The sequence below is a fragment of the Pipra filicauda genome, unplaced genomic scaffold (assembly GCF_003945595.2).
Source record: "Pipra filicauda isolate LSUMZ 115617 unplaced genomic scaffold, ASM394559v2 scaffold316_size853178_pilon, whole genome shotgun sequence".
NCBI lineage: Eukaryota > Metazoa > Chordata > Aves > Passeriformes > Pipridae > Pipra > Pipra filicauda.
In genome coordinates, this window is record NW_024104439.1 from 747,136 (window position 1) to 759,306 (window position 12,171).

At 41.7% G+C, this 12,171-nt stretch overlaps 1 protein-coding gene across 9 annotated transcripts in view; it reads right to left on the bottom strand.

Annotated features, from left to right (window-relative positions):
- Positions 1–6,446, bottom strand: part of LDB2 (LIM domain binding 2) — a 220,138-nt gene extending 213,692 nt beyond the window's left edge. For 3 of the 9 annotated variants that reach the window (XM_027729461.2, XM_027729459.2, XM_027729460.2), the window contains exon 1: positions 6,114–6,442. In XM_027729461.2, the coding sequence (XP_027585262.1) occupies positions 6,114–6,245 (132 nt within the window). In that variant the 5' untranslated portion in view covers positions 6,246–6,442. Of the gene's footprint in view, positions 1–6,113 lie in introns of all 9 variants that reach the window. The other 6 variants (XM_027729467.2, XM_027729463.2, XM_039383572.1 and 3 more) reach the window with 4 other exon arrangements.
- Between the last annotated feature and the right edge of the window lie 5,725 nt (positions 6,447–12,171).

The window sequence follows — 12,171 nt, forward strand, 5'->3', positions numbered from 1 at the left end:
TTTCCCTCTGAAATTTTCACAGTAACCAAACACAGAAACAACACACGGTGAAAGGAAAGACACAAGCCTAGGGAGAATATTTCAGCCAGGGGTTAGGGGATATTTCTTTCATTTCTATTTCTGTCTAACAAATAAGACCATTAAGACCTGACCCTGCCCTACTACAGCCTTTTTTTGGAGACCAATCATCAGTCACTTTGGGGCAACCTTGTTCCTGCCAGGATCACCCCTCTGAGGCATCAAGTAGCCCAGAAACAACTTTTGGAAAGGAGCACCCAGCAAAACTGAGGATCTACCCTGGCCTGTTTACACAGTACAGTGCAGGAAAGAAGGCTCTTATTGGGGAGGAAACAACCGAACAAAGTACCAGCATGATTGGAACGTCTGTTTACAGTAGATATGCAACTTCTGGCAAAGAGATACAAAAAAATACCATAACCAAATAACCAGTCCAGTTAAAAAATATTGCAAGGAGTTTAGCAATCTACCCGTACCCTTTCTTTTTAAACAAAGAAAGAGTATATATCAAAATCAAATTATTTTCCCTTTTATCTGACCTTGCAATCCTACTGCAGGCAAAACTCCAGCTTAAATAAGAGCCCAGGACTGGGTCCTTGTTATGATCTCTGTTTTGCTCCTTCTCACTAACCAACAGCTTCTATTTTTGACAACTGGATCTGCATAGTGAATCTTGTTTACATCAGGGAAAGACTAGGTTTAAGTTTTTTTTTAAGTGGATTAATGGTTTAAAGAGTAAAGAATGAAAAAGAGAAATGGAAGGATTGAAAAGGTTTCTTTATAGAAAATCATCTAGTAAGTATCAGAGTGATTGCAGACAAGACCCATTCTTACACTTTTGCACTGATTCTTTCTCCGTCCTCACCAGTCCCTACCCCCAATAGCTTCCCACTCCTTATGTGTGCAGTTTCCCTTCTATATTATAAGTTCGGCGGGGGAGGGGGAAGCAAAAGCAGCAAGACATCCCTGATTGTAAACTAAGGATCAGCATGTAAAGGAAGTGGAGTCTTTTTTTTCCTCCCCGGCCTCATAAGAATTGTTAGTTTGTAACAATTTTAATTGAAAACAGCTGCAACTGAAATTTTTTTAAGGGATGAAAAAAGTATATCAAATAAAAAAACAATCAGTAAAAAGAGCCTTGAATCCATTCTGAAATCAGTGTATGCCTAAAGGCATTCAAGGGGTTTTTCTTTAAACTGACCTATTAGTTTCAGCAAAGCATGGTTTATAAGTACTCTCAAAATACTTTACTCATGTTCCTAGAATTGCTAAGTATTAGTATATTTGTGGGTGAAAGAGTATTTCCTCAAAAATACTTTGAGACAGAAGTTTATGTGTTTTCCCCTCAACAAAACAAACTCATTGGACAAACTCAGACTTATGTACACAATATGAGAGATCTGTTTGCCATACTAAGTTGCTATGTGAACAAATGTGATGTCATAACATAGATTTTTATGACTAATCTATTAAAAATGTATCAGGAAGAAGAAGATTATTTCATCAGATAGCAATGTGAAGAAGTAAAATAAGCGAATTTCATCAAAGTGCAGAAAATTTGTTTTGCTTTGATTTACTTTAAATATTTGATTGCATATGAATGTCTATGTAAGCTTCCAGTTCATTTAGTAGCTTTTAAATAATCATAACATCCTCCTTTATTTTCATTTTCATTTTCTTTAGATTTTCTTCCATTATGAAATCTCTACTTTGTTAAATTCACTATATAGTTTCATAGGAGTTTAATATCATTTGATTAAGCTGGTTGTCTTTAAAACAAATATGCTACTAATCAAGCTCTCCAGTCACCCTTAAAACATTTTTCTATTAGCCAGAGGAAAAACTGTGTTTTGCATATAATGGTGATGTAAAGCATAATCTCTTGTAGTTACAGAGGAAGATACAGGTGAATTTAATATATTGTGATGCACAAAAGTTCTAACAATACAGGGGACTAAATAAACAAGTGAAAGGCTTGATACATTTCTCTGATTACTGAAAATAAAGCAATGCCTCAAACTTTAAACTGTCAGCGGCTCTAAGCGATCTCTCCATGGCACACTGTAATGTTACTGAATAATTATATACAAGATATAATCACCTTTTGTTTTCTTTTAAGTGTGAGCATTTTCAAATGATTAAAAATTCGAACAGAAAAGGATTTACAACATCAAAGAGGAAAAGAGATGCCTTTTTAAACATCAAGTTTTATGAAAAACAGAGAAAACATTTACGCTAATTTACCTATGTTGTGTATTGCTACCTAGAACTTCAGAAACTGCTGATTATGCCACAACAGGATTGCTTTCTTGAAATGGTAAACCAACACAGATATAAAAATATTAAGATAAACTGAGTTTGAGTGAATGGTGATGAAATCCTTAAAACCACACACAGAGCAAGGAAACAGCTGCATTCTGGTTAACCAGAAAGTTAATCAACTATGAGAGAAGTAAGCAAGATTTACCTTTATATCTGCCAGAGATTATTAAGCATTTAAATATTCATTTTTTTTCTTTAAATCAGGATTGTTGATGTATTACAAAATGGCACTAGATGCTCCCAAAGTATTATTAAGAAAGCATGTATTGATTTAGAAAAAAGTATTACCACATTAGATTTCTTTAAACAACTTTTAAGGAAGGTAAGGTGTTCCTGTACACTATTTAGTAACTCAGACTCCCTAATTTACTTTAGATCACATAAGAATTAGCTAGATGGTGGAGTTTTGCCAGTACTTACATCATAAAACCACCCCCTGCCTGGGTGTGATTGGAATTCTTTGCCTAAGACTGACCCTGAATTTAAAAAGGCAGTTGTAGGTTCTGCCTGAGGAGCTCATAAAGTTATAAGAAGTTTGGACAGCAAAAGTTTGCACATCTAGCACAGGCTAAAGCTGCTAATTCTTTACTTTCATGACTTCCATTTCTTCCTAAAGAAAACAAGAACAACAAAGATAGTTATGCTGCATCTAAACGACCTTTCTTTATCACTCTGTACTTTGTCTGTTTAATACACTGAGCACATCCTTCACACTGACTGTTATTCCCTTCCACCCAATGCTGAAAGAAACCAGAGTGGAAGCAGTGGATTTCTCAGGAAGGGTCCCCAAGCATAGAGTTGTTTTGAGGACGCTTCTACAACACCCAACATACAATCGACCCTGCTGCTGGGAGAGCAGGAGAAGAAATGGCATTTACTGGTGTGTTCCCCAATGGTGCTTCTATGAGCCCATTGCTTTTTTGGAATAATTTCTCACCTACCTGCAAGCTCAAGAGAGTTGCTACAGGAATTCACTACAAAGGCTAGCAGATGGAGGGGAGAAAACAGATAGACATGACATACAGATATTCCTTCCACAGCCTCTCCATCCATCCTCTGTACAACATTATTAAACTATGTATGTTTTGCTCTGCCTTGGAACTTCCAGCACTGCAAGGGACAGTAGAGAATCTGACTCTAAAGGATTATTAAGAACATTTTTATTTTGTAGGAAACCAGGAAAATCCCAAAGGCTTTCCACGGATATATTTGGGATAACAGCTGTAGTTTCCCATTTTTTAATGCATCTCCACTTGGCACTGGTTCTCTGCACAAGTTGGGTCCACATGGAATCTGCCCGCTTGCTACCCCCAGTCTTTTGGAGAGTTTCTTTGTTATTCCATTCCCCTTAAGCTGCTTTGCCTGTGCTCACCTACCCCCTGGGGCTCACAGAGCACAAGCAGCCTCCTTCAGAGACCAGTGCCTACATTATTCCAAAGACTTCCTGAAGAGAAACGTTCATGCAGTGAGCCTGTATCACCCACAGCACAAGCACATTCCTTCCATGACATACAGGGCTCTGGATTCAACAAATTTAGAGCTGGTTATACATGCTCCAGAAGCCTTCAGTTACCAATCCCAAAAATGACTGGAACTGCATAAAATTAACATGAAACTTCCACTCCAGACCTGCCCTAGAAGCCAGCATGAGTCCTTACAGACTGTCCACACCTAGTCACTCTAAGTGTCCCAGGAAACTAGTTCAATAATTTTTTTTTTTATTAAGGAGACATTTTAATTGGAGGATGAATGAGATGAACTGAAGTTAGCTAGAAAACACATTTCAGTGAATAACAATGCTTACAGCACAGAGCTCAGAAATTAAAAAAAAAAAAAAAAAAAAAAAAAAAAAAAAGAGAACCGGAATGTAAACACTGAACAATCACCCAGCAAAAAAATTTTTACTCTGAGCAACTAAAAGAAATGCTGGAGCATAAGGCCTTCATTGGCTAAACATCGTCTGTCAAAGTAAAATGCTGCTGAAACCTATGGCAGTCCTAGCAAGGAAGAGTAAGTTTCTGCTTTTTGCCCACAATGGTCCGTGTGAACGTGTGCAGCAAAAACTGCAATTAAATGCCCTGAAGTCTAACCTCAGCAACGAAGGAGAGGGAAGTTGTTTCACAAGTCCCTCAAAAACTTTTTCTAGTGTAATATTTGTAAAAGAGCTGCAATCAGAGACTGGTCAATTATTAAAAGTACCACTAAAATAATATGTAAAAAGGCTAAATTAGCACTGACAGCTTTTAGAGCAGCTTGTATATAAAACCCCAAAGAAATCACTCAATGATACATATTTGCTGTTTTCCCTTGAAAAAGTCTAGAAATTATTACACAAATATGTACAGGAATGCAAGGAACAGAATTGCAAGACAGTGACAAATGAACAGTATAAACAAACCCCCACAAACCCCCTCTTTCTATTTAAATGGCAGTGACCCTCCGCAACCAACAACTTGGGGCAAAATTGACAAACAGCTGCCGTGATTTTGGGAGCAAGGAGTTTTTAGACAGCACGAAGTGTATTACCAATTACTCCCCAGCAATGTTTTAAGTCTGGCAGTGGTAACTGCTGGAAAAGCAGTTACCCCGTGGTGGTACCCAATCAGAAAGCAGGTCACATCTCGTTAGCTGTATCATATACATTAAACGTCACAGATTCTTCATGGCTAAGCTGACAATTCAGGCATGTGTGTTTTATTTTATTATAACCTCGTGTTATCTTAAAGAATCACAATACAACAAACAGAACAACACGAGATCCTTTACCATGCTTCATGGCACGAATCTGGCAGATATTTGCCGTTATCTAAAGCCATTCACTATAACAGATTAATACTTTTTAAAAGTCTTTTCAGGGCACTACTAATACACTACTATGAAAAATTGCAGCAGAAAGAATGTTTGCTGCACAAACACAGACACATGGACAGAAATCCAGCCTGATTCAGCCACACACTTTTTATTTCAGCAGAATTTAAAAGTGTGCTTTATTTAACCATGTAAATAACAAGACACAGCCTCCACTATTTTTTTTCTTTAAGTGACAGAAGTATTTCCCCCTCCCATTCAGTATATTCTTTGTGGTGGCTGATCTGGATTTTGAAGCCTGGGTGTATAAACCACTAGCACATTACAGAAAGCATAACCAACCGTGAATATAGTTTACATTATTGGATACTTTTGACAGCTATGTGATAAAGTAGAGAACCGACCATCTCTCTTGCTAAAAGAAACAGCATTCTAAATGTAAACACAAATTTCTCTTGCCGGTCGTCCCGAACATGTGTTCTTTAAGAGCACCCTAGGAATAAGTTTTTAAAACTCTGCTCCTGTTTTCAGTTATCATTAATTTTTAATTTTAATGAGTTTACAAAACAAAACCAGACAAATGTTTGTCTCTCCCCCTAAACCTGCAACAGTTCAGAAATAATTTTGTGCAAAATCTGAAGCAATACCTTGCAATATTATAGCTGCAAATGCCAGCAGGACAGATCCTGAGCAAACAACACACTAAGGCAAAGAAATTTCCTAAGACCACCGTTACAATCAACCCTGAAGTGCTGTACTGTAATTTCACGATTTCAGCCTAAGCTGGTATCTCCTCAAAGAGTTGCTCTGCGTGGAAACATAATGAGGGATTACCCAATTAAACTACTAAATTAATTAGGGTTCATGCCTGCATATACTGCACTGTCTAATGGGACGCTTCAGCTGGAATTCGGGCTGAAACCTACCACGGTCCATGCACAGGAAAACAAGGCTGGGGGACTTACCTCCGTCCGCGACTGCAGCCTCTTGTTCATTTCATATATTCGGTACTCTGGTTGCACCATGTATGGTGTGTGTCTCCTATAAAATGGGCCAAAAGGAGAAGAATAGAAAGGGTCATGTGGTGTGCTGGACATCTTGCCTGCTTGCAGAGATTCAAGCTACACAGAGTATCATCAACATCCATACAGAGCACATGGGCTGTGTGTTCTTCACAGTACAAAGTAGCGGCGCGCACACACACACACACATCCAGGCTGCACGCACTGGCTGGGGACTGCTGTGGGAGCCCGCTCCGGCGGAGACGGGCGGGGGGGGGGGGGGGGGGGGGGGGGGGGGGGGGGGGGGGGGGGGGGGGGGGGAGCGGGAGCGGGAGCGCACAGGCTCCAGACAGGGAGAGGGAGGCTGGATAGCTTCAGGCACCGCCGCTCGGTTTTAAAGCAGCAGTTTCTGGAGGGGTCATTTCCTGTCCGCGCCGCCGACTAGTTCAGAAACACCATTCCCCCCGCGGCGGGCAGAGGTGCGGGGCTGGGGCTCGCCGTGCCCCCGTAGCCCCCCCCCCTCCCCCGTAGCCGGCAGCGGGCTCCTTAGCATATAGGTGGTTTAAAAGCTGCCTGAGCCAATCACCCCGCGCCGGGAGCACGCTCGGGTAATGTCAGAAATGTGATTACTACAAAATACATAAACACAGGCCACGGCCATCCCGCCGCGGGCAGCCGGCGCTCCACCCGCGCCCGACGGCTCCCGCAGCGCCTGCTCTGCCCGCCCGGGGCGGCCGCGCCGCGATACGGGGGCTGCGGCTGCGGGGTGGGGGGGCCGCACCTCGGGGGCACGGCGGGATGGCCGGGGAGCCTGCACAAAGACATAACCTCCGCACGCCACACTTCACACAATGGAGAGCACTTAGATGCCAGCCGCAGAAACCTCCCGGAAAATGGGAAAGCACAAAGGGGCGGGTGGGAGAGCGGGACCCCCGGAGAACTGCCAGCAGTCCCCTTCTGCGGGGTCAGGAGTGCACAAATGGGTCATTTTAGAAGCGGCTGTCCGGCTTAAAGGCGGTGGCAGCTAGGTGGGAGACTGGCCCCTGTTTTCAGGATCATTGTTGGGCATAAATCCAGCAGTGGTTAGAGAGCTTTGCCAATGAAGGATATCTAACGTTGGGGAGGGGGGGTCCCGAGGGAGGAGAGGAGGGCAAGGGGAGTGGATCCCCCTTTGGAGGTGAGGGATGAACTTTATCTGTTGAATCATACTTGCAGGAAAGTGCTGGGAGCGGATACCACGTGAAAGAAAAGTCCTCAAAATATAGAATAAACAAAAGGGTTTCATCTGCTCCATGGGAAAGTGTAAGGTTTAGGAGGGGAGCCTTCAAATTACCTGTACGACAAAGCCCTTGAAGCACAGACTGTGTCCTCATACACAGCTGTAAAGTATCAGGCATTATTTACAGTACTGAATAAATGTAAAAACAACAATAAACAGTGCTGAATTAATCTCTCATGTAAATTCATTCAAGCAAATGGAACCACTCTAGGAACAGATTTAGTTAACTAATATGATTAAGAGAATAACAATCAGCTGCAGCCACAACGGTTCTCAGTCAGGGTGCTCCGCATGAACGCTGCAAGATCACCCATTTCACAGATGGGGAAATCAAGGCATGCGCCATTACTTTTTCTAAATTTTTCTAATAATCTCAAAAAATATTTGATCATGATATGGCTTTACCCACTTTGCCCACTGCCAAAAATGTAATTCAAATCTGACTGAATGCGGGAATGTTGTAAGACATATTTGAAAAATCCCAGTTTTCGCTGGCATTTGGCTGTCTGGAAAATCTGACCTCTCTTTTCAGAATGAAATACAGAAGTTCACAGGTTATATTCTACTGACCACTGATCTGGATCACAATTTATCTTTACTGTACCAGTAGCTGTTTAGCAAAACTATTTCTGTATGCTCTTATGGAATAACAGTTTCCATAAGAAGTGACGTATTGAGCTGCTTTTACAGACTTCCCACAGCTTCTGTCACTAAACACAGAGACAACAGATAATACATGGGGAATTTCACTTCTCTCTTTAAGTGCACCCCAGCTAGGTAGCAATACTACACTGCCACTCGGTTACCATTACTGGAGGTGCTGAGTTTAATAAATAACTCGTGCGATGTTTGGCTCCTGCGGTGACTGTGACAGTGCTCTGCCAGGGTTCACTGGCCCTATAAGAAGCCTGTATCATGGCTACGCACCTAGGAGAAGACTTCCCTGTGTGTACCTTATACTATAACAGATCCCAGCAGATACCTTAAAGCCTAAGGCCAGAAAAATTACAGTTACAGCATTAACATACACAAGTTTTATATCCAAAGTACCATCTTCTTAAATAAATGTCAAAAAAACCCAACCAAGAATCCACCAAGTTATGGATTTTACTTTCTTTGCAAAGCAAATCCAAACCAAAACATATTTGCCCAAGAAGGGACACATTTTTGGAATTAAAATGGCAGAATTTTGCATAGCTTGAAAAGTGTTTCTGTTTTAAGGACTTTTAGATTAAGCTAAAATTCACTGCTTCGAGAAGTTAAACATGGCCATTATACTAATATTTTTTATTTTGGCTGCTGGTGGAGGAAAAGGAAGAAGTTCCTTTAAATTAAAAAAAAAAGGGACAAACTTGGAGTAGTGAAAGTGAATGAGGAGGAATGAGCAGTAGGATTTGCTTTCATGATACTCCCCTCAACCCCCATATAAGAGCTTCTGTGTACAGGTCTAGCACAAAGCAAAAATATGCAGTGATATTTTAATAATTCCCATTGATTAACTGGCAAATTATCCAACACCTACAGCCCACCAGCAAGAACCAAGTCCCAGGGTAGGAGCCTGCTAATTACAGGCTCTGGCAGCTCTTCCAGTTGCCTGTTGTCATCTAGACTGGTGTGATGCTCAGAACAGTAAAACAGAAGGCAGAATCAAAGGAACATAAAGTTACAGGGATCCTGACAGTGTGTCAGCTCGATCCCCACTTGGATCTGCCACCTTTAAAGTTTTGTGTGTGCTGTGAGGCTGTGGGTTAGGGGGCATGTAGCCAGCCCCGTTGCCTGGGCTGCTCCAAACCACCATACCACTGTCATCAAGCTGCTACCCAAAGCAGCTCAGGTGTCATACCCAAATATCTGGCCCAAGATTTAGTACAGTCAATAAATTCCTTAATCTGGAAAATGAGTTTAGTGTGAGCAGAGGAAAAAAGAGGTGGAGGAAAAAAGAAGAGACTAGTCTTCCCAAATCTGACAATGCGTCTATTCCTGTGCTTGCACATAGGTGTGGCTACCAAGAGATGAGGAAACAGTATGTGCAGAGTTGCATTTACATGGGTGTGTGCACATGCAAATACTGCTGCACCTCAAAGCAGTGAACCTTACCCCAGCACTCAGAGGCCAGAAGGGAAGGATTGTGATGCCTCCTCACTTAACTAAGTCCCCAAACCTGCAAACTGCGTTGGCTCACCCCAACCCCGCCTGAGTGCTGCACACAGACATGAAAGGAGACATCAGAACAGAGAAGGACCGGGACACAAGCTCGTGATTCCCAACTAAAGAAAATGAGCTAGGCAGAAGTGTGCCATCAGAGCTCACCAGCAGAGACAGAGCTATGTTTCGTGTCTCTCTGGCCGGGCACTAAGCCCTCGCACCCCAAAGAAGGGATGGGATGATCTGGCCGCTATCTGGGTGCCGGATTGCCCTCTCCTGGGCAGAAACAGATCACACACAAGTCAAGGACTCTTTCTTTGCCAGTTCTGGAGGACAACTTCCCTTCATCTCAGAGGGAAGCATGGGCTTGGAGCAGAAGGGTGCAGTTCTTTTTCTCTGTGCCCACCTGTGTGACACTTGTAATGCCCCGAGTTAAACTACAATAGAAGGACCAAAACCAACAGCAGGAACTTCTTCCAGGACAAAAGCAGGGAGCTAGAAGGGATGAATCAAAGTGGTTTGTTCATCTGTCCATGCTGGAGCCCCTGGCTCATGGGGTCCTGTACAGCTTGAGCTGCGAGGGCACCCACGTTGCCACTCCGTGCCCCTGAGCAGCACAGACAGCCCTGTAACACAGCACTGCCAAAAGCACCACATGCAACCAAGGCACAGTCTTTGCTTTGCCAAGCTGACAATCAAAGCAGCTCTGAAGGCTGCACTATTTTTAATAACCACTTAGTAATAATAATAATGCAGAAAAGGGATACAGCTGTAAATATGTGTAATTTCTGTATTTATCCCTAGTATGCATTGACTGTTCAGTCTCTGTCAATAATCAGGTTTACAAGGATACATATAAGGTGGTTTGTTGCTGTTGAAAGGCAGAAAAGGAGAGACTAATCATAGTTAAAGATGCACCACATACGAAGAGCTAAAAACTAGAGATACTTGAAATTAGGTTTCTGGAGAATACTCAAGTAAACATGATTTTTATTTTTTTTTATAACAAAACTACCTTTTCAAGCTGTCCTTTGTTTATACAAAAGCCAGATAGTATTGGAGACTTTTGATGAAGTGACCTTAGATAAAAGAACAAAACTGTTTTCCTGTGGATACTCATGAGTGACTAAATGAAATGTGCTTATCAAAAGCTGGGGTGCACAATGAAGAACCACCAGAAATACCCCACCATCTGTAATTTATACTCAATTGCAGAGCTCAAGCACAGGATTTTGACAGGTTTCAGGTTGCTTCCATTAATTTCTGTAGCTATAGAATAGAGTGTACCAGATGCTTGCAATTTATAAGAAATCTAGAAGCTGTAATTTGTTTGCATTAAATATTAATATATTGAAATAAAAAACATATTCCGGAAAACACTGTCCTTTCATAGATAATTAGTGGACAGGAAACCAAATAAATCTGTTCAATCCATTGTTAAAGTATTTACTGAGCTCGATGTACACTTCCAGGTTTTTTCCATGTAGATTACTTTTTTTTTTTTGGTTGTGATAATTTTCCTTTTCTGTAGTAATAAATGATGTGATTATTTTTATCAGAAGGATTTATAACATTCATAAGTGGGGCCCACCAAAACTACTGTGTTTCAGAGTTTATAGTGCAGCAAGAAGTGTTCACATCTTTTAAATGCTTCAGGCTTTTTGCAAACTCAAACCCACCTTGCATAAATTACATATAATGATAATTCAATACATATGAAAATTCTAAGAATTTTCTTCCCCTATTTAATCCTAGTAAATTAGAGTTACAGCTCGAGCACTCACCAATGATGCTAGAAGTACCTCTGAATTGATGAAAACACAAAAGGGATTTTAAATATTTTTTGTTCTGCAGGTATGCAACATCTTTGTCCTCAGTTAAAATGGATATTAAATTTTGTCTGAAAACTTTCTGAATGTCGAGTGCAGTCTTTGAGAAACCTGCCCATGTCTGACCAAGCAGTGTGTCTGCTTTACCCATCCAGTACCTACACAGCACCTGCAGGAGACAGAGCAGGGGGAATAAACATGAAACAAACTCGAAGCTGTGAAAATCATATCTTGATGTTACATTGATTGGCCTTCTAAACTCACCAAGATATAGCAGACAAAACGACTTATCCTCTTCGATTAAGCTATGGTAAGCCAGGGCTCTGTGTGTTTTAGTATCCTCCCTTTGTGTCAATGCAGAGGGGATACTGGTCTGTAGGAGTTCTCAGCTGCAGTGTGGCTCCTCAGCTCACAAGAGATTTACACTTAAAGCACTAGAGGCTTCATTTTGCTCCTCACCATGCTATCAGTGTGGTACCCTGTGTGGACAGTACACTTGGGCAGCCTCTACCTACGCTGCATCACACCTGGGTACTGTAACTACAAAGTAAGTACATCGTGATTGTTGTCAGGGGAAATAGCTCCATGAGGTGCTGGGAGGAAGAGGATCAGGTCTCAAGTGTGACATATTCAGCCCCTGACCTCCACAGGAGCTTCCCTGGGCTGCAGTAACTTCAGGATACCAAGGGACATCTGCCCTTTGACAGAATTGGATCATCTTCCAGACTAGCAAAACACCAAAGAGATTTTATATACCTTGGTTTTGCTG